We start from the raw sequence: 27954 nt of genomic DNA on the forward strand, positions 1-27954 counted from the left end.
CGTTCAGTAGTGGCTGGGAATCACCATGGAAGTTTGGACCGGTCTGTGGCTCCACAGTAGTAATGCACTGTACTGTATGTACTTACACCTTTCTGTTATAGCCAGCAATAATGTTTCCAGTTATGTAAGCTACAGTAGCCCTTCTGTGCAATATGACCTTATAGGAAAGTCTTGAGTGAGGCTTGAATGTTCATGACCCTGCTACTGGTTGCTGACCCTTGAAGTTGCTGGTTGCTGACCCTTGAAGTTGGTATGTACTGACACCCTATAAAACCTGCTGTTTGGAGACGGTCTGGCCCAGTCTTTAGTCTTTCAGATCGTTATGCTGGCCCATTGTCAAGAGAGAACCACTTCGCCCATTACTGGTTTTAATGTTATGGCAGATCGGTGTAGACATCAACCTTAAAAATATATATTTTCAAGACAATTAAAGCGGTTTTGACCACAGCATTTGTCATTGTTTTAATCTGACCTTATACTAATATGTTACACTCCAGGCGGTACTGTCTTCTCCTTCCCCACAGACCGGGAAGACATAGGGAATCAAATACGTAAGGTTCGACAAGGTTCGAGTTCTATAAAACCTAAGATTTTCCGATGTTCGATCATCTCTAGTCATGACTTCATACAGCAGCATTACTATTCCTCATTGAAATTATTTGGATTTCCAAACAGTTCCTGTGTGAAGTGTGAGCGGATTACAAGGAGTGACGTGTGAGACGGCTTCCACCACATAGAGCACAATGTAAGGGGACATGTACAGCCTTAGCAAATACTGGACTAGAAAACGCTCCAAGACGGGGATTGTCCGGAACATTCTTTGTCTGTGAACATTTCATCTTTTGCACATACACATTTTATGACCAGAGACGTGAATGTTCTCTGAAATGTTTTTGTTTGGAACCCAAAGCACTTCTCATACTAGACATTTTTTTGTTTCATACTTCATACTATTCCATCTTTGTATTAGAATATGTTAAACTTGTCAATGCCAAACTGTTATATTATGTGCAAAGTGCTACTAGACACGTACAATAAGGTTGTTGGCAGGACTGGACCTTGATTATATATATATATATATATATATATATATATATATATATATATATATATATATATATATATTCACATTTGTGTTTAACACAGCAGCTGAGATGAGAGGCGGCATGCAGTAGGCTCAGCAGGTCCTTATTGTGGACCTGCAGTAGTAGTGTTGTCTGTGATATCTGTGACACCAGGATCACTCAGCTGCAGCATCATTATATAGTCTATGCACAGCGCCTCAAGGCTTCACTCTGAGTGACATGAGATGAAGGTCTGTCAGAAAAAGTGACATTCTGTCATACGACTGCGCCGGTTGTAGTAGTATGTGATGTCACCAGCACAGTGGCTCATTGTCTGGCTGTGAGCAGATATACTCGTATGGTCTAGGCAACCTCATGGATTAGCAGTAAAGAAGGATTTGACTGCACCGTCTGTCTATAAACTAGTCCTGCTGCAACACAGTGGTCTGATATGCTTGTAATAGAGCCCACCATGTAATGCAAAGCATTGTAGGACTAAAACTCCTGCATCAACCAAGAGGGTAAAATTGAAACTGTGGCACATTCCACAGGATGTATAGAGGAGTCTGGCTCAGAGGAGTAGATGTCAGCTCTGGAGGCCACTGGCTTCTAGCTGTAAGGAGCCTCCTTGTTCTGAGATTAACGGGATTATCCAGAGAAAATCTTTTTCTTTCAAATCAACTTTAGGTGTCCCACCACGGGTGTTTCTATTGGTTGCACCCTTCGCAAAAGCCTGTACTTATTGTGAGTCAGTGGTGATGAAAGTAGTGATAAAGTTTCGCCACTAGATGTCGCTGTTATAGATATGTAGGTATAGAAAGGGTTATTGTTTATTTGTGTGTGACATGGATCTGTGAGCCTATGGGAATGTTTTCTTCTATCCTATTATCTCTTTCTTTACTTCTTCTAATGCACTCTTCCTTCCCCACCGTTTCTAAGGTGCGCTGTGAGGGAGGAAATCACATGGGTAGAGGAAGTGTACCTTTTTTTTTGTGTTGGACCTTGAAGGGGAAGGACGCAGGCTAGACAGCTCCCCACAGTGGTCCTCTTGGGCCCTGGTCCTCTGCCAGTCTTAGTCAGGTCCCTGTATGGGTAGGAAGCAAGACAAGACACAGCTAACAGTTTCTCCTCCGTTTACTCTACACAACACTATGCAGTGCTAAACTCCTACAGAAGAGGACAAGTCAGAGATAACCTCAACTCACGCCGTGGACTAGAAGAGTCACAGTGCAGGACAGCATCCACAGACAGAGGCTAGGAACTGATCCGATAGAGCCAAGAGTTGCTATGAGCCTAGGAACTCTATCTCGCAGTGAGGTTGCCAGCAGGAAATCCTCAGCATTCCGCTCATCCCAGGTAACAGGGTCTGGGCCTTGTGTCACCCTCTAGGACAGGTCCCCCGACACTGGTAGGGCATTAGGTGGTGCGAAGACCCAAAGGTCAAAACACAGGCACAAGTATTCTCTTCGTCTTCTAAGTATTCTTTTACCTCATTCTCCAACATCCCGGCAGAGCACAGTACTACTTGGGTTGGGACGCTCACAACATCCTCCTCTCTGCTACTCTGATTCTTTGTATCTCTCAGCACGCTACTCAGTCAGCACGACCGTACTCTTCACTGTATCCCTATCACAGATCTGGTTGCTGTATTATCAAGTGTACTACCGAGTGTATTAGTAAGTGCTTTCTCAAGAGAAACATACCCTATTAAGGAAAAGCTGTATTACCTGCTGCACACAAGGACTTTCACAGTAAAACGAGATTATTTATGATAAAGAGACTCTGTGATTCTTCACCCCACACCGACACAGTGTACACTACATCCTTGGGACATTTCCCTTTTCTGTGAATGGCAGTTCTAGTAGTATGGGTGGGTCACTACACCGCTCTGGCCCACCGTGATATCATCCCAAGGGACCCCGTAGCAGCCCGGCAGGACACTGTCAACAGGGGAACAAGGTACAACCGGCCCTTTAAACTAAGAGCAGGTGTGCCACCATACCTGTGTGCCGAACCGGCTCTGGCATCAAAACACAACGTCACTGGGCCCGGCTGTATCTCGGCCAACCACCATAGATCTGGCGTCACACTTCAACATCTAGCAAGTGACCGGCCACACCTCCAACATAACATCCCAGGGGTCACCACGAACTGGTTTTAGAAAGTTGTATAGATTTGTAATTTACTTCTAGTTAAAAATCGCATGTCTTCCCATACTTATCAGCTGCTGTATGTCCTACAGGTTCTTTTCAGTCTGACACAGTGCTGTCTGCTGCCACCTCTGTCTGAGACAGGAACTGTCCAGAGCAGGAAAGGTTTTCTATGAGGATTTGCTGCTCCTCTGGACAGTTCCTGTCTCAGACAGAGATGGCAGTAGAGAGCATTTTGTCATACTGAAAAAATACACCACTTTCTGATGGACATACAGCAGCTGATAAGTATGGGAAGACTTGAGAATTTTAAATAGGAGTAAATTACAAATCTATATAACTTTCTGACACCAGTTGATGTGAAAAGAAAAGATTTTTGCCAGAGTACCCCTTTAATATTAGCTATGAAACAGACAAATATAAGATAGATAGAGAAACTGAAGGCAGCAGATCTATGTTTAGACTGTGCATTTCCATCTATAGGTCTCCATACACTTTACACTTCTGTCGTCTTTATGGCCAGATGAGGAACTTGCACATATTTGGTCACTGTAGTAAGTAGTGAGGCAGTAAGTTCTTTATAAAATTATTCATGTCTACATATCTCTATTCCATCTCTACTAATGGACTATGCTCTGTTTAGATTGCCTTTACACTAAAATACACTAACATGTTTGCTTTCTTTTTCCGGCCGTGTTTATCAGATGTTAGAACAGTAAATGCATACACTGTTAGGTCATGTTCACATGGCGAAAGAGACCGGCCATTCTGTGACTGCAGTACAGGCCGGATGATCGTTCCTGCCGCAGAGTTCTGATGCGGGCGCATCAGCTTGCGTTCGCATCGGAACTACCCATAGCACACTATGAAGCAAGCGGCCGCAGCATTAGCCGTGTGCATTGACATGGTTTTCTATGGCCGCTATTCACTGAATAGCGGCTGCAGAAAACTGACGTCAGTTGTTTGTGGCGCCGCTAGAGCCGTATACTATCTGTATATGCTCCGGCCGGGATCCCATAGACAGCCGGCCAACTTATTTTTTCGTATTTATACGGTCGTTGTTGCAAATTGCAACAACGACCATATAAATACGAAAAAATACGTTGTGTGAACATAGCCTAATAGTAGCCTAATAAGATCGTTATCGTGCAAATTCGAACGATAAATCATTCCGTCTAAAACCACCATTAGTCAAGAGAAATAATTTTGCAAATACAGTCATATAGCAAACCTGTCGCCTTCTCCTGATATGCTGCTTTTCCCTCCCATTGTTGACAGTTCCTTGTCTAGGTTACAGACCACCACTCTGCTCTAAAAGCTGTGGTCTGGCTGATGTGTATATAACTATAATGTAGAAATACAACAGTATATACACTCACCGGCCACTTTATTAGGTACACCATGCTAGTAACGGGTTGGACCCCCTTTTGCCTTCAGAACTGCCTCAATTCTTGGTGGCATAGATACAACAAGGTGCTGGAAGCTTCCTCAGAGATTTTGGTCCATATTGACATGATGGCATCACACAGTTGCCGCAGATTTGTCGGCTGCACATCCATGATGCGAATCTCCCGTTCCACCACATCCCAAAGATGCTCTATTGGATTGAGATCTGGTGACTGTGGAGGCCATTGGAGTACAGTGAACTCATTGTCATGTTCAAGAAACCAGTCTGAGATGATTCTAGCTTTATGACATGGCGCATTATCCTGCTGAAAGTAGCCATCAGATGTTGGGTACAATGTGGTCATAAAGGGATGGACATGGTCAGCAACAATACTCAGGTAGGCTGTGGCATTGCAACGATGCTCAATTGCTACCAAGGGGCCCAAAGAGTGCCAAGAAAATATTCCCCACACCATGACACCACCACCACCAGCCTGAACCGTTGATACAAGGCAGGATGGATCCATGCTTTCATGTTGTTGACGCCAAATTCTGACCCTACCATCCGAATGTCGCAGCAGAAATCGAGACTCATCAGACCAGGCAACGTTTTTCCAATCTTCTACTGTCCAATTTTGATGAGCTTGTGCAAATTGTAGCCTCAGTTTCCTGTTCTTAGCTGAAAGGAGTGGCACCCGGTGTGGTCTTCTGCTGCTGTAGCCCATCTGCCTCAAAGTTGGTCGTACTGTGCGTTCAGAGATGCTCTTCTACCTACCTTGGTTGTAACGGTTGGCTATTTGAGTCACTGTTGCCTTTCTATCAGCTCGAACCAGTCTGCCCATTCTCCTCTGACCTCTGGCATCAACAAGGCATTTCCGCCCACAGAACTGCCGCTCACTGGATGTTTTTTCTTTTTCGGACCATTCTCTGTAAACCCTAGAGATGGTTGTGGTGGAAATCCCAGTAGATCAGCAGTTTCTGAAATACTCAGACCAGCCCTTCTGGCACCAACAACCATGCCACGTTCAAAGACACTCAAATCACCTTTCTTCCCCATACTGATGCTCGGTTTGAACTGCAGGAGATTGTCTTGACCATGTCTACATGCCTAAATGGACTGAGTTGCCGCCATGTGATTGGCTGATTAGAAATTAAGTGGTAACGTGCAGTTGGACAGGTGTACCTAATGAAGTGGCCGGTGAGTGTATACTGTACAGTGGTAGTTGGTAACCTAGATAACAAGCTGTTAATTATCATAGGAAAAGAGCGGTATATCAGGAGAAAGAGACAAGTTTGTTAAATGATTGTACGTGCAAAGATATTTCTCTTGACTAAGTCCTACACATATAACTTTGTTAAGGCCCTATTACACGAAATGATTATCGGCCGATAATTGTCTTGTGTAATAGAAGGCAACGATCAGCCGACATGAGCGATGTCAGCTGATCATTGCAGGCGTTTGTCTTTCAACATGTTGAAAGACAAGCGACTAATATAGCAGCGATCCGCTGATGTTGCTTCGTGGAATAGGATCGGTGCCAGCAGACCGCTGCTATCTGCTATGATCTGGCCGGACAATTTAGCGATCACCTGGGCAGCTCCCCTGCAGCCCCCCGCGGCCCCCCTGGCTCTCACCCGCTCACTGCCACCACTATTACGTGTGGGAATGAGGAGCAACAGCGTTCGTTGGCGCCTCTCAGTCACCCCGTTTAATAGTTAAAATATAAAACTGTATGCTGCCGCTTGGACTGGCCCAGTCATGGGCCCTGAGCTAGTGTGGGCCCCCCTTGCAAGTCCAAAGGGCTGGGTCTAATGAAAGAAGCAGCAGGGCCTTCTGCTCCTGGGGAGCTCCCTTAGCTGCTGGGTGCGGCTACCCCTTTAACTATAAGCACACAGTTGAATGTGGCACACTGACAGAGCAAGGAGCCATTAGCTCACCACCCTGTCAGTCACTCTTGTGGCTGGAGGCAGCATTATGCCTGTGGTCAGAAGAGGCTACTCTCATCCCCTGAGCTCCGATGCATAAGTCAATAGCAGAGAGCAAGAACAGACAGTGGAGGGCTGCACGGGAATTGGTTAGTATTGTGTTGTTGTTGTTTTTTTTTAACAGCACCCGTCTGCATAAGAATGGGTGATGCCTGACTGTAGGAGGGCTTCCTCCATGTGCTCCTTAGCTAGGTTTGCATGGGTCTCCAGGAAGGGGTTAACATTTGCCAAGTGAGCTCTCTGACCTCCTCCCCCCTTTTTCATTTAGATTAGCATAGGGCCAATATCTGTGGTTCCCGGGTTTCTGGGCCTATCAGAGAGGGGACGTAGGCATGTCATCTCTCCCCCTATAAAACATGCAGCCTGCCAGCGCTTTGTCACTGACCTGCCTCTCTGGAGCGGTTTCCCACCCGCCCTCCCTGGTTATAGTTGTTTTGAGTGTGCAAGTTTAAAAAAAAAAAATTATATATACAAGTAATACTCAGTTATTGGTTGGACAAGTCACAGCTGCGGGGAAAAAACCTGATTTGCAGTGCTGGGGAATAGCGGTCGTACGTGTACGGTGGGAGTCCGCCGGTGGCACCCCGAGGCTACCCCATTGGGTATTGGCACTCCTGTGCCGTGGTTACCTAACGGTTTAATATGGTTAAATAAAAGCTGTGGCCGACCATCACCCAGCAAAGAAACTTTGTTGTCTGTCTTTATTTCTGGCGGAGTTAGAGTGAATTAAGTTTTGTCATGGAACTCTATACAGTCAATTAAAATTACAGAGGGACATATCCTACTAACTGCGACGGGGAGAAGCTGCTCATTACTGGGGGGTTACTTACATGGGGATTCTGTCTAGTGAGGGGAGGGATTACCGAGGATCAGTCATTAGTGAGTTTAACTGCAGGATCAGTCAGTTTAATGTAAGGATTAGTCATCAGTCAGTATATCTGCAGGATCAGTCATCAGTAAGTATAACTGCAGGATCAGTCATCAGGGACTATAAATGCAGAATCAGTCATCAGTCAGTATACAGTAACTGCAGGATCAGTCAGTATAAAGGCAGGATCAGTCATCAGTCAGTATACAGTAACTGCAGGATCAGTCATCAGGGACTATAAATGCAGAATCAGTCATCAGTCAGTATACAGTAACTGCAGGATCAGTCAGTATAAAGGCAGGTCAGTCATCAGTCAGTATACAGTAACTGCAGGATCAGTCATCAGTAAGTATACCTGCAGGGTCAGTCATCAGTTGATATAACTACAGAATCCGTCATCAGTATAACTGTAGGATCCATCATCAGTCAGTTTATCTGCAGGATCAGCCATCAGTTAGTATAACTGCAGGATCAGTCATCAGTCAGTATAAATGCAGGATCAGCCATCATCCTGGCGCACACCTTCATCTCCCTGCGCTCTGTCGCGCACCATGTACTCATTACTCGTACCCGTCTCAGGTAGCATAGACTTTAATCTCATCTAAAGCTGCCCTGAGGTTCATGAGCTCGCACATGATAGGTCCCCATAGCAGAAGTGCTTCTCTCCATACTGGAGATTAATTAATAAGAACTCTGCCCTCTGAGGAGATTGTATAATGAATCCCGCAGAACTCTCTCTCATTTAACCCTTGTGAATCCAGATACTGAATACATGGCACCGTCCTCTTCATGCCCCTTAAGCAATGCCACATTTAAACTTCTGGGGTCTTCAAAGCGACGCTCCCGCCTCATTTCCTTCCTCTTAATTTGGAGCGGCAGAGTCGATCTGGCGTGCGCTCCCTGAGTGTTTGGAGGCGCAGGAAGCCTGAGACGCCGTCTTCTGCACGCAGCAAAATGACACAGCTAAATAGCTCAATTACATGCAAAGCCACAGCTCTTGTTTAAATGCAAATTTCTCTATTCCCAGACATCGTTATTGTCTAATTAAAAGCCTCATTAAACAGCCAGGGATTCATTCACACACGTTCATCAGCGCTGAATTATAGGAAATTGGATGTGGCTTAGCACCAAAACAGATGACCATTTGGAAAATTAAAAAATGTAATGTTCTAATCGCACATGGTGTGCATGAAAAATGGAGCCGGGCTCGCACCGCGCCGAGAGATTCATCATCATTATTAAAGGAGTTAAGGATTGCGGTAATGAGAATCGGCTAATCTGATTGGATGGATGGATGCGGCATTACTCTTCCTCCGAATGGGCCTGATTATTCACATGCTACACATTACGGCAGTGAGAGGGAAAACTAAGGAAAGGACATTACAAATGGGGGCATTTTGTTTCCCAAAAAGGGACCAATTGTGGAATGATTAAATGTTCCTTGTAAAACTAGATGGTATTTATTTGCCGGTTAAAAGGCACTTTTGGAGCCAGGAGACTATTGTTAAAGGGCATTGGAAACCTCCAAGTACGAGGCGTCACTTCTCAATACGGAATTTTCGGATAAAAGGAGCAGAATGAAAAATACACTGGCGCCAATACATAGGTTTTTTATTTTTATTTTAATCATTTAAGTTCCCCGTGACCTGGAAGCTGAATGAGATGCGGTAGTAGAAGAAAGGATTAGCCGTAGACATCATCACTGTCAGAAGCCGTTATGGACTTGTTAGGCTATTGTTCTGCTCCCATTCCGCAGTAGAGAGATACAGGCGCACTAAGTAATTCTGTTAGATTGCGGTGATTTACTTCATTGCGCCTTCTACGACTATTACAAAGTTTCCATTACAATCAACTAAAGAATAGAGATGAGCGAATAGTGAAATATTCGATAATTCGAAATTCGATTAGAATAGCTTCCGATATTCGTATATTTGAACGAATATCGAATCCCATTATAGTCTATGGAAGAAAAATACTTGGGACCTGGCAATCAATATTTGACCACTAGGAGGTCACCAAGTGCACAATGACACCTCAGGAAATGATGTCAACACCTCTGGATGCATATGGGACAACAGGGGAAGCATGCATGGCCGCATCTAACACTAGTGATGAGCGAACATCCGTATTTTCCCAAGTGTAAGCCGAAGATTCACGAACAAATTATTAACGTAAAGTAGAAGCGTACGTTTCAGTCTAGCAGTACGCACTTGCATACGTATCAGGTCAGGTGCAGGGTAAAATACGTAATAACGAAAACTACAAATCAGTAGTAGCAAGATAACAGGTATTATGTACAGTATACATAATTGTTTTTTAAAATAATAAAATTAAAGAGCTGGTCAACGCCTTTACAGGACGCAGAATGCGCAAATCAGTGGTAGCAAGCTATCAGCTATTATCCCGCACTCACAGTATCAAATGTTTACTGCATTATCGTTCGAATATTAGAAAGCAATCGAATACTATTTGCTCCTGGTGCAGGAGTAATTATATATACTGCCACTAACTGTATACATAGTATAAGAAAAAAATAATTGTTTTGTGGAAAGATGTTATTATGTTCATAATGGTCTGTTATATAACAATGGCAGGCTGACCCATGCCATCTTGACTCACTGCCTAACCACACAAATAGATTTTCTGTCACATGTTGTCAATAAAAACCACATGTATTCCCTTAGTTTTGCTCCTCTATGATTATTCTTCTCATTTATTTATTACCCAAAAAATGTGGAGACACAGAAACACATTGTAGCATATAAATAAAACCCCTCTCCCTTTATATGTGGATTTCCCATGTTTCTGGTTTTGTGTTGTTCTTACTATACTGTATATGTTAGAGTTTTAGACATGAAACCACATCTTTGTTGTAGGGCTCACGTGCATATATATACATAATGTATATATTAATTTACCTTTTATTTTTCATTAGGAACTCACATGACTGTGCTTAGTCCGTGTTGCACGAATTCCCCAAACCCATTCATCAGCTTTGGCCGTTTAGAAACTCACTCTTCCATTTACGGGGACTATCATTACATAGCATATAGTGCCCTGATCACACACCTTTTGTGTACTTGGTCCTTCTGTTTCTGAGATGTAAGGGGATTATATTTTCTGTTATAATTTAGTTTAGTCAGAAGGGTTTGAACTCCATTTAGAATATCAGGTGATGGGTGTGATTAGACAATCAGGGGGTGTATATTACACATACATGCCCCTCAATACCCTGACTGTGTAATCAGACCCATCACCTGATATTTAATCCCATTATTAAAATTAGGTTCACGCCCATTTGACTACGACTACCATTCCCCCATGCCAGAGCTCATATAAGCCTCAACCACTGTCAATTATCCTTCATGACAATTTATAGTAGCATAAAGTAAGGTCTTAAAGGGGTAGTGCGGCGGTAAACAATTATTCACAGAATAACACACATTACAAAGTTATACAACTTTGTAATGTATGTTATGTCTGTGAATGGCCCCCTTCCCGTGTCCCACCACCCCCGCACGTGTACCCGGAAGTGTGGTGCATTATACATTTCCTGATTACGCGATTGGCTGAGCATCTGATGACGCTGCAGAAGGCGGCCGGCACTAGGGACGGTCGGAGCAGTTCGGCCGTCCGTCCGAAGATGACGTCCTGGCACAAGATGGCGGACATGCGCGACACGGATCAGGTAATGTATAATGCACCAACACTTCCGGGTACACGGGTGGGGGGGGGGGGTGGGACACGGGAAGGGGGCGATTCACAGACATAACATACATTACAAAGTTGTATAACTTTGTAATGTGTGTTATTCTGTGAATAATTTCTTAGCGCCGCACTACCCCTTTAAGCATAAAACATACTAAAACAAACTAAGATCATGCAAAAAAGAAAAAACACAACAGCACAGTTTGGAGTAAATATGTAGGTGGGTGCTCGTCTCACCAACAGGCCCAAGGTTGGTAATTCAGTCCAGGAAGAAGATGCAGGAGACAGCACATCCATAGTGAAAATGTCCAGTTTAGTTTTATGACTAAGGTCATGTTCACAGTGTAAGACAGCGGCCGCTCTGTAACACGGCCGTGTCATATAATGGCCGCTGTTCTTGTAGTTCAGCCCGGCTGCTACTGCAGGACTGGCTGGATGAACATCACCTCATTGCGTTACATTGTATTTCATTGTGAATGATCTGCCCACCCTACTATATTCTATCCCAACCCACCATGTGACGGCCATACTGGTTGTATTGTGTTGATTTATTCTGAATGCACTTTTTTTCTTACACTTGCACATTAACTTTTGCATTGGTATTATATTTTTGGAGGTATATTTATTAGCACTTTGTACTTGTATACATATACACATACCTTTTTGAGTACTATATTTATATATCCTTTTGTGTATATGAAATTTATTTATTTATTATGCATTCTCCAGGATATTGAATATGGTCGCCACTTAAGATTTAGTATTGGTGGGTTTGGTTCCACTGAGCCGTATTGTGGCCAGTGGAGTGTTTGTATTTTAAGTGTTTTTAATTGTCTTTTTGTCCCCTGCATTTATGTGAAATAAATTGTATTTGATTCCGGGTTATTTGTGAGGTGCAGTCTATTCCTTTTTCAATCCCTTTTTTTGCTTTGGATGTTCGTATTTTGGATTGTTAGGGCTTGCACTCACCCCAATATGATGTAACATGGTGCCAGTCCAATTGTAACACCCTACTATGTGTCTGCTCTATACCCCACAGTGTATCCAGACTATACTCTAAATCTGGAGTCATTTATTCTAAATGAAAGAGCTCGGCACATTCCAATCTGAAAACAATATTTTCCTGTTCTAATCTTATGTTGTGAGGAGAAGAAGAAGAAGAAGACGACGTGTGCATTTAGTGTCGCCATGAGAAGCAGACAAAAGGCGTTCTGTACGGATATGAAAATGACGGCTTTGCTATTCCAGTTTTGCCATGATGATAATGCAGGAACATTGCAAATGAATCAGAACATTGTACTGTATATCTGAATAACACTCCATAGATACTACAATAACAGGGCTTAATCCTGACTACTGCTGTTCTAAGCTTCCTAAAAGGATACAGTAGGGCTTAAATCCAGTGCAACAATTAAACACTAAATATAATTATTGGGTTCTGGAAACATTAGAAAAAAAAAACATAAGAAAAAAAACAAAGCATAAGATGTAAGATTGATAGAAAGTAGCAGAGGAAGACTATAGGAATAATACAGGCTTTGTTCTGTGGCGCCTGAAATCTGACCAATCCCCAATAGTAACCAGTATGATAAAACACTCACTCGGATGTTTTCCTCCTTAGCTCCTGGGACTTAGAGGGTTTCTTTGATAAACCACACACAAAGAAATACTACTGCACTTTTCTGAATTTTATATCATAGAGGATATATGAGAGAAACTTTCACTCTGCAGCATGATGCGCCAGGATATCTAGATATTTTTCTAAATGTTAAAGGAGAAGTCCGGCGCAAATGTTTATTAAAGTATTGTGTTGCCCCCCAAAAGTTATACAAATCACCAATATACACTTATTATGGGAGATGCACATAAAGTGCTTTTTTCCCTGCACTTACTACTGCATCAAGGCTTCACTTCCTGGATAACATGGTGATGTCACTTCCTGGATAACATGGTGATGTCACTTCCAGGATAACATGGTGATGTCACTTCCTGGATAACATAGTGATGTCACTTCCTGGATAAAATGGTGATGTCACTTCCTGGATAATATGGTGATGTCACGACCCGACTCCCAGAGCTGTGCGGGCTGTGGCTGCTGGAGAGGGATGCTCAGTGTCCCTCCAGTGCCCTGTGTCCCTCAGTGTCCCCCTGCCATCATCCTCTCCAGCAGCCACAGCCCGCACAGCTCTGGGAGTCGGGTCGTGACATCACCATGTTATACAGGAAGTGACATCACCATGTTATCCAGGAAGTGAAGGCAGTGATGCAGTAGTAAGTGAAGGGAAAAAAACACTTTATAAGCATCTCCTGTAATAAGTGTATATTGGCCATTTGTATAACTTTTGGACTTCTCCCTTAACCCTTTCAGGACCAAGGCAAATTTTATGAATATGACCTGTGTCACTTTATTCATCAATAACTTGGGAATGCTTTTACCAATCCTTCTGATTCCAAGATTGTTTTTTTGTTACATATTCTACTTTATGTTAGTGGTAAATTTGAGTTGATAGTTTTAGAATTTTTTTGTGAATAACTCCAAAATGTTGTTAAAAATGTAAAAAAAAAAGCGCATTCTCTACATTTGAAAGTCTCTGCCAATAAGGAAAATAGTAATACTACATTCATTATTTATTAATTCATATCTAGAACATGTCTACTTTATTTTAAAAGCATTTGGTGAACATGCTTTTACTTATTTAGGATGTTAGAGGCCGTAAATGTTTAGTAGCAATTTTCAAAATGTTTGTGAAAATTTCAAACTCAGAAATTCTTTAGGCACCAGTTCAGTTTTGGAGTATATTTTAGAGGCCTGTATACTAAAACCCCCCACAATTCAACCCATTTTGAAATCTTCACTCTTTCAAGTATTTAAATTTACATTCATTCAGTTATTTAACCCTTTCTGCATTTCACAGGAATAACTGCAAAGTAAGAGTGAAAAGTTAAAATTTGCATTTTCTTTCCAGAGATTCCAATGTAATCCTATGTGTTTTTTACAAAACCAATTACCGTTACTGATCCACCAAAGCCAGCAATTGCCGATGCTGGATCCCCTTTGGGGGTCCAGTGGCAGTTACACTAAACTGTCAGCTATCAGCTGAAAGTTTAGTTGCAGCTTCCGGTCACTGTTTTTCTAAACAGCGAGCATCTGAAGCAGGTCAGTAAATGTACTGACTTTTGCTTGAAAGGGTTAAATTTCTTCGTATATTGTATATCCATGTATCTATAACTGATATCAAAGGATAAGGCCTCCAGCATTCTCATAGGATATATTATATTATGGTAACTGATTATCTTAGCAAGTTGGGGGAACCATGGTAGAAAAGCATGGGTGAGTAAAGGACTGCTGATAACAATGTAAGGGTCTTATAACACAGGCCCGATCAATATTGTAAATGAGCACCAATCTGCTAGATCGGCGCTCGTATACTGGGCCTACTGTATTACACAGCCCGATAATCATTTTGCAAGAGCTGCACGGACATCATTAGTGATGTCCGTGCAGTCCTTGCCCAATCAGTTAAAACCTTTCCATGCTTCCGGCGTGGCAGTGATTGGTTGAGCAGCCTATCAGCACAGACCAGCCAATCTGAAGCGGCAGCAGTGGTGCTGGGACACATACAGAGTGCAGGAGAAGACTGAGAGCATGGAGAGGTAATGTATTAGCTGTTTTTTTTTTTTTCAATCGTCAGCCGCGCATTGCTATTACAAGTAGTAATGTGAAGTCGGCGGCCAATGTTTTTAAGTCTGGACCTAAAGAAATGTTCAGCTGATGCTGGTTTCAACGGCTGATCATTGTCTCTATAACATGGAGTGATAATCGGCCAAATCAGGTCAATTCAGCCGATTATCACTCCGTGTAATACAGTCTAAAGTCTGGTAGTCATTTAGCCCTGTAAGGATTAGAAAGTCGAATACAGCACCAAAGGATACGGCAAAAACTAGCCTGGACTGCACTGAAGAGATACAGCAACAATGCAATACAAGGAGGAACTGACTATAAAGAGTCAAATTGTACTAAGAAAGAAAAAAAACAAACACATAAATAAATTGAAATTATGATACCAGCAATGTATTAAAGGGGTTATCCAGTGTTACAGAAACATGGCCACTTTCTTTCAGAGACAGCCCCAGTCTTGTCTCCAGTTCAGGTGCGGTTTGCAATTAAGCTTCATTCACTTCAATGGAGCGGAGCAGCAAAACCCCGCCCAAGCTGGAGACAACGGTGGGGCTGTCTCTGGAAGAAAGTGGCCATGTTTTTGTAGCGCTGGATAACCCCTTTAACATCTCTATAACTGGCACCAGACAGAGGCCATTCTCCTTTCTCTATCTGGACGTGTAAACTAAACATGGGGCAGCACATGTAAACTCCCTGACATCTGTGACCCCTGACATCTGTATGTATTGCACAGTATTCTACTGAATGTTTCCATCTACCCTTTATAATTCCCAGGGCGTTATGAAGTCATACAGTACAGCCCACACTCATGACCATTACATTTCATTATTGTTAGACATAGAAGGAACACTGTCACACAATTAAAAAAAAAAAAATTAAGGAGATCTTTATTGAAGAAGAAGATGTGCAAGTGATGGCTGTAAAAATTCCCATTACATTTTAAAAAGTTGCTCATAATAATGGTAAAGTGAACCGGGAGAGCCGCTGCTACACATGGAACATCACAGTTAGGAAATACATTTATACGGAGCATTAAAGACGTGTAATACGATACATTTAAGGAGAGCAGAGATTTACCTGGGACAGAAAGCAACTTAGCTTAGAATTCCGAAGGAGGATCACCATTAACCTTTTCACGACCTGGGGTCATTGATGCATCAATGCCCAGGTTGTGTTTGGACATCAGCTTGATCCCATAAGCTGATGTCCCTATGTCTTCCCTCTTTCCTCTGTCCCCTGGCGCTGTCACAATCTTGTGACCACGGCAGGGGAAAGAGGGGAGGGGCAGAGCTCACGGGCGCGCGCCCTGCTTCCCTCCCTCCCCCAGCCGGCCTCCGTAGCCAGGAAACCGGAAGTCTGAGGCTTCCGATTTCCATGGCTACCATCGAGGCTCTGAGATCCCTTTGCAGAGCCCCAATAGACATCGGACAGAGAATTCTCCCTCTGTAGAGAGAGAATTCTCTGTCAGGAGCCCTATAGATGCTGCGGTCGCGCTAAAGTTGCGGCGGGTCCCCGGCTATCACTGATAGCCGGGACCTGCTGCAGATGACACAGGCGCAGCTGCTGAAGCATCAGGCATAGGCTGCAGCAACGTTAATTTACTGTGCAGTACATTCGCTTTAGGTTTTCACATGGATAGAATAACGTCGGCACGGGGAAGCCGGTGCCACAGTCCTTTTTTTGAACCGTTACCCGATTCCCGTAAACGGTGCTATTCTATTCCCGGGCACTGGCCAGGGGTAAAGCACTAGAGGTGGGTTGGCCTGTCCCCAGTAGGAGGAAACCCCTGTCCCTCTATGACGCAGCTCCATTAGAATCAATGCTTAACCCCCAACCAGTGCCGGGAATAGAACGGCTCCATACACGGGAACCAGGCCACGGGTTAAAAAAAAAGAACCACGGCAGTGGCGTTCTATCCACATGCAAAACTTAAAGCAAATAGACTGAGGGTACACTTGCTTTAGGCCGCCATTGTCTGGGTTAGGGTATAACATTACAGGGGTTGTGCAGGGAGAAAAAAAATCTATTGTTTTTGTCTAAGAAACCTGTAAGAAATTCTGCCTAAAAATCTGTATGAAATCAGCATGGAATCCAAGCTGCAGTGATATCACTGATAAATCTGCAACCATATGGGCAGATAGTACTGTTTAAGCAGAACTTGCCATAGAGGATTTGAATTCCACTTCAAGAATTGTCATGTACGTATCAGACCCCGGCTTCTGTATTATGAATAGAGTGGCGGGGGTGGCACGTGACCCGCGGCTCTATTCATTCCTATGGAGTTGACGGAAGGGGCAGAGTACAAACTCTCTTCCGGCGTACTCGGCTCTTTCAGTCGCTCCTTAGAAATGAATAGAGCAGCAGGTAACGTGCTGTACCCCCGGCTATATTGATAATACTTCAGAAAAGATGGATGTCCAGTGCCAGTCCAAGGTTCCAATGCACGACATGTTTCTGGCTGCAAGCCCTTAGACATTGCATGACAGGCCACATCTGAGGGCTTACAGCCCTAAACATGTTGGTTTGTTGGACTATGGAGTGTTCGTTTTACATTAATAAAGAGATTTGGATTGGAAACTTGGACTGGCACTGGACATCCATCTTTTCCTGTATCCTGAATGGCTGCATTGCCACACAGCAGTCCTGTGTACTGTCCTTAGGATCCATAGAAAAATCGTTGAGCTTCTTTATTTTCCTTTGCATATTCATAATACAGAATGCAGAGATCAGCAGGGGGGTACAGAGGTCGGACCACCTGTGATCTCCACAGGTTAGGGGAAAAGTTCATTTTTCCTGAATAACTCTTTAAGAGTCACTTGTTCAGCCCGTATAAAAAACGCACTTGCGGCTGGGGTTCTCCATAGTTACACTGTGAGGGTATGTTCACACATAGTAAGACACCGGCCGTTCAGTGACCTGGCCGGGTCACAGAACGGCCGGTGTTAGAGAAAATCATCCCGGCCGGTACTGCAGTACCGGCCAGATGATCTTCACGGACGATGAATTCAGATGCAGGCGCATCGGTGTGCGTCCACATCCGAATTCCCCGCTGCACACAATGGAGTGTGCGCCCGGAGCCGCACGCTCCACTGTCTGAACGGACAGGATTTTCTGCGGCCGCTATTCAGTCAATAGCGGCCGCAAAAACTGACGTCATTTTTTTGCGGCGCCGCTAGGGATCCCACTGTGTATACACTCCGTCCAGGATTCCCTCAGATGCAGCACTGCGTAAGTACTGTAGTAATCATGCCCATTGTTGCAACTCGTGAACATAGCCTGAAAATTTAGAAGATGCCACCAGAATGACGATGCTTCCAATATTTAACATTTCAATTAAAATACTACCGTATGATTTTTATTTATTGAGAAAATCACAGTTCCATGTGATACTATGCGGCTTTATTCATTTCCGCATTCTATTCTTACATGTAACATTATCACACATTATGACTTACAATATTAATCACTGCTTGTCCCGTTCTTCCATTCCATAATGTATATGCCATATCCACAGTGCCTGCACAATGCATTATTATTATTATTGTCCATCCAGAATAAGTAGATTATTTCATCGGATTGTGTTGGTTTATATTTCGTGGTATTCTTAATACCGGTTGTCGTGGCTTCTCGGACAAGTCCAAAAGCAGAAACAATGATGTGATGTGGACAACTGATCAACATACCTGATCCAAGTTTAATGGCAAGATGACCCCATATGCTCAGCCAGCACTTCACCACTCCTTCTAAGCTACTGTTTCAGATAGTGGGCAGTGCTGTGACCTGTACATTCTTGACATGATCATCCTTTTACTTGGACTCCAACCCTTAAAGGGGTTATGATGTCATAGGTCTGTCTATCCAATCAGTGGTTGCAGCAGTGTCCCACCTCAGCCACTGATTGGCTAAAGTGGCCTATGACATCATAATCGTAAGTGCTGCCTATCAGGCAACCGTGTGTGTGTGCGCCACGAAAGTAAACATGTTTTTTTTATTTTTTAATTTACCGCCTCCGTGAGCCTTAAGCCTCCATATAAGGGAGTGTAATCTGTAATCGTTACACGTTTTTCTGGAACCATGATTCAGAAAAGGAAATTAAATAAATGAGAATAAAATCCTTTTTCATGCTGTTGCCATCTGCCAAGGCTCATGATTCCGAGGATGACACCTTAATATATAGATTGGTCCAGTTCAGTTCCGCCAGTGCAATGGTCGGAAGTTTCCGGCTCATATTTGTGGAGATGGTACAGTCAGTAAACCTGTCGGCTTCATCTTGTTCATTCCACCATCCAGAATACAAACTCGTGGGTACTCCAACTTCACCAGATGTGCTGCAAACTAGAAGAGAAAACATTAGTAGAAATATCCAGAGCCAACACTCCATGTGAGATATCATTATATAGATAATAATAAATATATAATAACACATATGTTTACATGAACGCACATCATCAACAGTGAAATCTCTTAGAGATGACTACCCAAGGTTACATTGAAAGAATGGCCGTGGTGATCCTCTTAAAGGGAATCTGACATTAGGTACAGTATATGGTGCCTTAAATGAGGGCAGCATAAACTAGTGACAGAAATGCTAAACAGATCGGTGTATTACTTACATTATTCTGTTCAGCCGTTCTCCTAATATGCAGGCGAATAAGATGCTTCCAGCACCTCCCCCCGCCCCCACTCTCCTGCTGCTGATTGACAGCTGACTGCCTAAACACTGCATGGATAGATAACTGCCAATCAGCAGCTGGTGGGCGGAGCTTTCTGCTTCTCTTAAATAACGAAGACTACTGGGCTCATAGGGGGGGGGGGGGGGGGGGGGGAGAGTAAGGAGGTGTTACAGACTGCTGCAATTCAGGAGCTTGGTAAGGCCTCTTTGACTCTTCCTCTTATACAATAAAAGCATTTTCTGGAAGCACAGATGGATATAAGAAAGGTACCAGGTGTCTCCCTGATTTAACAGCGTTACCAGTGCACAAACTATTGGCATCTTCTGGGTGGCATATTAGAAGATGTTCCAGGTAAATCTTCCCTTGAAGGTATTTTCCGTGCCTGCCAGCTGCTTACAGTAACCACTTGTATATATTATAATTACTTTTTCTAACACAAGTTTTTTTTCCCATTTCTATATCACTAAGGGTGCTATTACAGGGGCTGACTACGGCCCAATAATTTTAGTAAACGAGCGCCGATCTGCTAGATCTGGACTTTTTAGACGGACCGATAATTGGGTAGTAAGGGCTGCATGGACATCGTTAGCGATGTCCATGCATCCCTTGCCCAAACAGCAGACAGGCCGCTCAGATGCTGCAGCTGCTGGAACCGGAAAGCTGCGGAACACGAGAGAAGACTGGAAACGGGAAGAGGTAAGATGTCAGGTGTTTGGGGAGTCGCTAGGTGTCAGCCGCGCATTGCTATTAAACGTAGCGATGCATGATCTGCATCCGACGATTTTAGGTCCAAACCTAAAACTGATGATCATTGTCACTGGCTGATCGTTGTCTCTATAACACGGATCAATAATTGGCCCGATTCGGCCGATTATCGCTCCATTTAATAGGGCCCTTAGGCTTTTTCTTTGTTATTCTTTCTGCCTTTATTTTGCTAATAATTTCCCCAGGGAGATTAGTCGCCAGCAGAGAGCAGAGAACAAAGGACTACACAGCGGGACCTGTGTGAAAACTGGTATTCAGAAATCAGACAGATCAGTGCTGACTGTCAGAGGAGATAACCCAGTGATGTAGCTGTAAATTAACTCTTTGTTGTCCTGTTTTAGTGCCTCATCTCCCTCCACCCCTCCCCTCTCAATAGAAAACAATGAAGACGGGGGGGGGGGGGGGGGAAGAGCTTCAAACTACTTTTTCATGATAAAAATGCATTTTTCGCTAATAAACCCAATTACAAAATTTTCTTAAAATCGCCTGGACTATTGATTTCTGCAAAAAATAAAAATAAAAAAATGAAACAACAGTGACACTTAGTTATTTTTTTCTTCTTGAATATTTACTTATTTCTTTAATATTTCTGCCCATTGTAAACACCCAGGAAAGTGGCAGTGTTAATAATAACAACAACATATGTAACATTATGTCGATGCTTGGCTTTTCTGCCTTCTCCATATGTCTTCAGACAATTTTTTCCAGTCACTTACTTAACCTTTGCCTCCCCGACTCCTACATGTAGTGATGCAATGTTATATTGGAGCTGTAAAGCTACGATCATTCTAGGACTGTGGCGTATACTCCCCGGGTGGGCTTAATATGAGATTTAGTGTGAAGGGCCTGACAGCTGGCCAAGCCTGGATCCTGTGTCACTTTTTACTGGCCAAAATATTCCCATTACTTTTACTGCTGTCTGCACTTTCTATAGGTATTTACGATCAGCACTGTAAACACTGTATACTTCAGCACTAGATATACTGTATATACATTCCACAACCACAATGGATTTATGGGGGCCGCCAGTATTCAACAGATACAGTAGGATACATAGCGTTTCTATAGACAATACATATGTATGGGGATGTATTCATGTATAGCTATGTGCAGCTGGAAATCTTTTAGAACTTCAGGACGTTGTCTAGTTCAGAAAACCCATATTCATATCCTCCATTACAGAATTCTAAGGTAAAGGGGTTATCCAGCCCTACAAAAACATGGCCACTTCCAGAGACACCACCACTCTTGTCTCCAGGTCAGGTGTGGTTTGCAATTATGCTCCATTCACTTCAATGGAACCGAGTTACAAAACCTGCACGCAAACTGGAGACAAGTGAGGGTCCGCCTCTTGAAGAAAGTGGCCGTGTTTTCATAGCGCTGGATAACCCCTTTAATAGAGGGGAGCCATTCACTCTTCTTAGTCATGGTGGAGAACACTTACAATGAGCATCCTTCACTTCTACAGGAACTCTCTTGTCCAGCAGCAAAACTGAACCCCTAATGCCAGGTTTCCTCTTGGATTACAGCTGATACCAAGGGACCATTCTAATAAGTAGGGATTGTCTAAAAGTAATAGTCCCTTTATTATAGCTATATGACCACCCTGTTGGGCCTTTTATGGCTACTGGATTAGGAGAACTTTTAAAGAGGAATCTTTAATCTGCTGATATGCCCCCTATAGTGCAGGAGACACTGAGGATGAAGGTATGTCTTTTATCTTCATCCTCGGCCCAGTTATGATGCATTTAGTCATTCGCTCCACAGTCCCGTAAGACCGTTATGGGGGGTGGGACAGTGCTCCTATCAATGATCCGGCCCACCCCCAGCTGGCTCCATTAATTATCATTAGAAGGTGCGGGCCAGCCGGGGGCAGATCAGCACTATGGGGGCAGACAGTGCTCCTTTCAGTTTTACTGGATCGTGGTACAAACAACTAACTGCACCGGAATGGTGTTAAGGATGAGGGTGAGACTGGGTTCACACTATGTTTTTTCAATCTGTTTTTTTTTTTTTTCCATTCCTTTTTGCAAAAAACGGATGCAATTGGGTGCATAAGTTTTGATCAGTTTTTCTATTGACTTCCAAAACAGATGCGTTTTGATTGTTTTTTTTTTATAACGAAAGTCAATGGAAAAACGGATGAGATTACAAAAACGTACAGTTTTTTTTTACAGATATTCTGACAGATTTTTTTGAGCCAAAGCCAGAAACGCACTATAAACAGAGAACAAGTAATAAAAGAAGACTGAGATTTCTCCTCTTTTCAAAACCATTCCTGGCTTTGGCTTGAAAAAATCTGTCAGATAATCTGTCAGTGTAATAGGGCCCTTAGAGACATACCTTCCTCCTCTGCGTCTCCTGTGCACTAGGGACATATCAGCAGGTTAGATTTGTTAGTTCCCCTTTTAAAACCTAAAGGCCGTATTACACGTAGCGATTATCGGTCAAAGATTCGCTATAACGATTGTTTGCTAGCGATAACTAGCGATTTTTAGCGAACGATTCTGAGGTTATTACATTCACAGATTACTGTTATGAACGATCACTTTTACGTCGTTATATGGTCGCTAATCGTTACTCAGGACGACCCACACAACATGTTTTATCGGCGAACGACTTATTATACGAACAAAAATGCGAACGATCAGCGAACTACCAACGATAATTTTTCAACATGTTGAAAGACCAAAATGAACAATTTTTCATTCGCCGTTTCATTGTTGGGTGTTATTACGCGGAAAGATAAACGTTCATTTTGATCGTTTTAGCAAATTTTTAAACGATAATCGTTCCGTGTAATAGTGTAATAGAAGGGTATGACTCAAAGACTTGTCTTCCAACCCTCAACACCTTAGTGTGTTCTTATTTTGTGGATACAGCAGCCCAGGTTACACAATCTACACGGACATGAACAAACAAATATGGCTACTTTAATATAAATGAATCCAGAAGATTTCTGGAGCTCTAACAAGTAGGAGGGATGGGAGCTATCCATTGTGTATTAGGTGAATGGATCCCATGGGAAACCAGGAGTCATATCATTAGTAGAAAGGAGTAACTAGTTGATACTTTGTTGAATGGCCAAACTTACTTCAGACAGGAAAACTGGGTGATCCAAGCAGCCCTGACTATACAAGGCGGCATCTTATAACACACAACTTTAGCATATAATCCATATGGGAAATCATCATTCTTGGTAAGCCAATAAGAAGATGTTCACTGTGTGAACTGAAAAGTCCTGTCTGTGTGTTAATTCATATACTGCATGGAAGGGATGATTGACTTGAGCACAAAATGTAGGAAAAATCTGATTATTATGGATTATCCAGTAAAATCCAAGGTTCATTGAAAACTCAAGCAATAAAAGTCAATACAGATCCATAAAAGCAGGTCCCATAAACAGTCACACTCATCCCAAGCCCTAAATTGTCCTTATAAATATTAAGGACCTTTACGGTTGAAATGCGTCAGTGTGTTTATAGGACCTGCTTTTATGGATCTGTATTGATTTAACATAAGTCTTTAATAAAACCTTGGCTTTTACTGGATATGTGTAATAATCCTTATTTTTGCTTACAGTGATGGTTCATGTTTGTGAGTGGGTTGCTCATACGGGACAGCAAGTGTAATCAGGTAATGTGATTTTGTAGACATTACATAAGGGTAGGAGGAGTAGCCTCGGGCGAGTTTATCTCTCACACTAGAGTTTATCCTTTCCTTAAATCACTCCTATATTATAGAAAATGATCAATTTCTGAATCATAAGAGAAACAGATCACTGATCTCAGGGAGACCAGCCAAACGATAACACTGCCGGCTGCTTGTGAAAGCGCTCAATGTAGTGAAAACCTAGGTGCATTGCTCCCTGGAAAACATGAATCCGGAGGGATATCTGGCTAGTCCTGTGTTTTGAGACTCTTAAAATGAGGCTCCACAGGTTCTTCTTTTGCGTAATTTCTTAATCAGGTACATATTTTTGGTACTGCATTTTCCTGCGTATAAAACTACTTTTTAACCCAGGAAAATCTTCTCAAAAGTGAAGAAGCACGCTGTACCGTGTGAAACAGCTGTTGCCTCTTCTGTTTCCTAATCACACCTAGGTTTTCAATGTGTTGATCCCTTTAAATAACAGACTTCAGTGTCTTCTTTAGCTGGTCTCCCTGAGATCAGTGATCATTTTACCGTAGTGGTCTACTAGGCACTCCTACTACACACTGATGAGGGGGCAACAGCCCCAAACAGCTGTCTGTGGATGTATACCCGGCTTTGGTATTTCCCTTGTCATATACTTAGAGTCATAATAGAGTTTGAAATTGACTAAAAGGGCCACTTAATATAGTGTTTCTGTTGGTCTCCTTACTGGTACCATCCCTTAGCTATGTCCTTACTTGAAGGGATATCTGGCTAGTGCCATGTTTTGAGACTCTTTGCTGCGGCTCCGCTGACTCTTTTGCATATGTGGGGTATAGAGAAGAGAATTATTTTATACCTTTATCCCTTCTAAGTTATTATAAGTTTAACATACCATGTACTCCATTTTCATACACTGGGCACAATTTACACATAGACGGCCAACAGTGTTATCGTTTGGCTGGTCTCCGTGAGATCAGTGATCTGTTTCCTGTATGGCTCTACTAGGCATTGCTCCCACCTAGCCAGAACCCTGTTCTACACTGATGAGGGGCAACACCCCGAAACAGCTGTATGTGGATGGATACCTGGCCTTGGTTTTTCCCTTGTGATTACATTGACTTACAGGGCCACTTAATATGGTGGTTGGGGTGGTTTCCACCCCTTGGCCGGAGGGACATCTGTCTAGTCCTGTGTTCTAAGACTCTTAAATGAGGCTCCAAGGGCTCTTCTTTGCATATTCAATTTACACATAGAAACACAGAAGACTGTCAGCAGAAACCACTTGGTCCATCTAGCCTGCCCTCGTAGTATTTCCTTCATTATTATCTTAGGATAGATATAGGTATATCCCAGGAAGGTTTAAATTCAGTTATTGTAAATTTACCAAGCACATCTGCTGGAAGTTTGTTCCAAGCATCTACTACTCTTTCAGCATCTAAATGATTACGGGCTACAGATGTCACAAAGACACATCTATTTAAAGCAATATTTGTCTATCTTGACCAATATGTCATAGGCAATGAGAAAACCTCCTACAAATAGTACTTAACAAATAATAAAAAGGTTAATATTACAATAGATAAAAGACACGACGGGAACATTAGTGGGATTTGTATGCAGGCAAGCAGAGAAGTCCAGCCAGTATAATTAGGGAAAAGAACAAATGGGGCTGTAACTTGTATTACCATTGCTTAAGCGAAGCCTTTGAAATGGAAAAGTCAAGCTAACATGGAATGGAGTTGTGGTTTCCATCTCACATTATTTACATTCCCTGAACGGCTTGAAATTTTCCCTATACCAGTTGGAGAATGCCTGCTTGGCACAGAAGTGGCAAAGCCATAACAAAAGCTTTTTCTTTTATCATGGCAGCACAGAAATAGACCAGGAGTCGGTCAGGGTTTTTTGATCTATGCATTCCCTACATCTTACTAATTCCCACATCATGGAACTTCAAATAAACCCCGGGGTTCCACTATTACCACTGACTGAGCTTTGAGAACGTCTGTGCTCCTTGTACACCGACCCTGAATAGGCTGACCAGTTATTTAAGCCATGGGAATAGAAAATTCTGGGAATAGAAAACTTTTCAAACTTTTTTTTTTTTTTTTGCTTCTTTTCTCTTTGCTTTCTTGAAATGTACTCCGATGCATTATTAAAAAGGTCAAAGACAAATTAAAGGTCAAGTGGTTTCATTGGTCTCATAAGTGATTTTGCATCCAAGAAAAGGCTGCGTGATAAGTACATATGTGTGCTTCTTAGTAGCATATGGCTATAATAATAATGACCCAAAGTAAAGATGTATTACTGATAGAGATGAGCGAACCTGGAGCATGCTCAAGTCCATTCGAACCCGAACGTTCGGCATTTGATTGGCGGTGGCTGCTGAAGTTGGATAAAGCCCTAAGGCTATGTGGAAATCATGGATATAGTCATTGGCTGTATCCATGTTTTCCAGACAACCTTAGAGCTTTATCCAAGTTCAGCAGCCCCAGCTAATCAAATGCCGAACGTTCGGGTTCAGATGGACTCGAACCCGAATCCAGTTCGCTCATCTCTAATTACTGATGGAAATTCATCAGTATTTCCGTACAGTAAATAATGACAGGCTCTATAGTGATGAATTAGCTGGTTAGGGGTTCATACCATACCATATTGGTGTTTTTTTCCTCTTTTCCTTTACGCCGTTTACTGTGCACAAAATAAATTGTAATATTTTAATAGATTGGACAATTCCGGACAATATGATAACAAATATACTTAAAAAATTTTTTTTGAATAATGGGAAAGGGGGTAATTTAAAGTTTTATTTGGAGAGGGTTTTTTTTTTGTTTTTTTTTAACCCAATAAACTACCTGTACACTTTTTTATGGTGGTCACTAATGGGCCTAATTCCAAACAATACATTTTTTCACGTCACGGTTTGAAAAAATTTTTTTTTTTTAAAAAGCATATTTGGTATGTAGTGTCTGGAATTGTCCAATCTATTAAAATAAGTGTATGCCGCACTCCTGCACTGGAATCGCAGGTGGTCAGTTGTCAGTATTACAGCTGATCTCATGCTGTAAGAACTCAGAGAATTAAGCACACCAGTTAGTTTAACCTGTTACATGCCGCTGTTGAATCATGACAGCTGCATGTAAGGGGTTCCGGTGGTGTTATACTTACCTATTGTAAGTCCAGTGGCATGCTCTGGTTTCTGATACGTTTCCATGGAAGTCCTGGGGTTCTTCTGAAGGCCCCTGGGCCTGCCATGGATAAGCCCCTAAAGAGGTATGGCTGTGTAGAATGCCTGTCAGCATAGTGCTGGAATATACAATATCCTGCACTACATTGCTAGTGCAGTGTATTGTATGTATACTATTGTAAAAGTAAAAAAAAAACACACACAAAAAAGCAATAAAACATAATTGTAAAAAGTCCCCCTATCCTACCTCCAAATAATAAAATGTTGTTTATTCTCCATACAAAATAAATTGTTACATAAAAATGCTCAGCTCTCTTGGTCTTAAAGCGACTCTGTGCCCACTGATCCCCCCCCCCCCCAACTACTTATACCTGCTTGTAGCTTATCTGAAGTGCTGTCTCCTGGTATGTTTGTCCCCTCTGTTTGTACATCAGTGGGTACAGAGTCGCTTTAAGGACTCTGTTCTTTCCTGGTTTTCTTCCTACCTCTCTGACTGCTCCTTCAGTGTATCCTTCTCTGGCTCTTCTTCTTCTCGCTTTCTCTTCTGGGTCTCCTCCTCTTCTCCCTCCATACAGCCCCCATCGGACAGACCATCAGCAGGTTTGGCCTTCAATACCATCTCTACGCCGATGAAACCCAGCTATATACCTCTTCCCGTGACATCACCCCTGCATTCCTACAAAATACCAGTAACTGTCAATCTGCTTTCTCTAACACTATAACCTCTCTATTTCTTAAAGTTAATGTCTCTAAAACTGAACTTCTTGTATTTCCTCCCTCTAACAAACCTAAACCCGACATCTCACTCTCAGTTGATGGTACTAGCATCATTCCTGTGCATCAAGCTCGATGTCT

General features: G+C 42.7%; 2 protein-coding genes across 2 annotated transcripts in view; one reads left to right on the top strand and one right to left on the bottom strand.

Annotated features, from left to right (window-relative positions):
• Window positions 1–27954, top strand: part of AIMP1 (aminoacyl tRNA synthetase complex interacting multifunctional protein 1) — a 433090-nt gene that overhangs the window by 154387 nt on the left and 250749 nt on the right. The window lies entirely within an intron of this gene.
• The window catches only part of TBCK (TBC1 domain containing kinase), a 205743-nt gene continuing 195963 nt past the window's right edge, over window positions 18175–27954 (bottom strand). Inside the window, exon 26 of the mRNA XM_069978417.1 lies at window positions 18175–19176. Within this exon, the coding sequence (XP_069834518.1) occupies window positions 19066–19176 (111 nt within the window). The 3' untranslated portion in view covers window positions 18175–19065. The remainder of the gene's footprint in view (window positions 19177–27954) is intronic.

The sequence above is a fragment of the Dendropsophus ebraccatus genome, chromosome 7 (assembly GCF_027789765.1).
Source record: "Dendropsophus ebraccatus isolate aDenEbr1 chromosome 7, aDenEbr1.pat, whole genome shotgun sequence".
Classification (NCBI taxonomy): domain Eukaryota; kingdom Metazoa; phylum Chordata; class Amphibia; order Anura; family Hylidae; genus Dendropsophus; species Dendropsophus ebraccatus.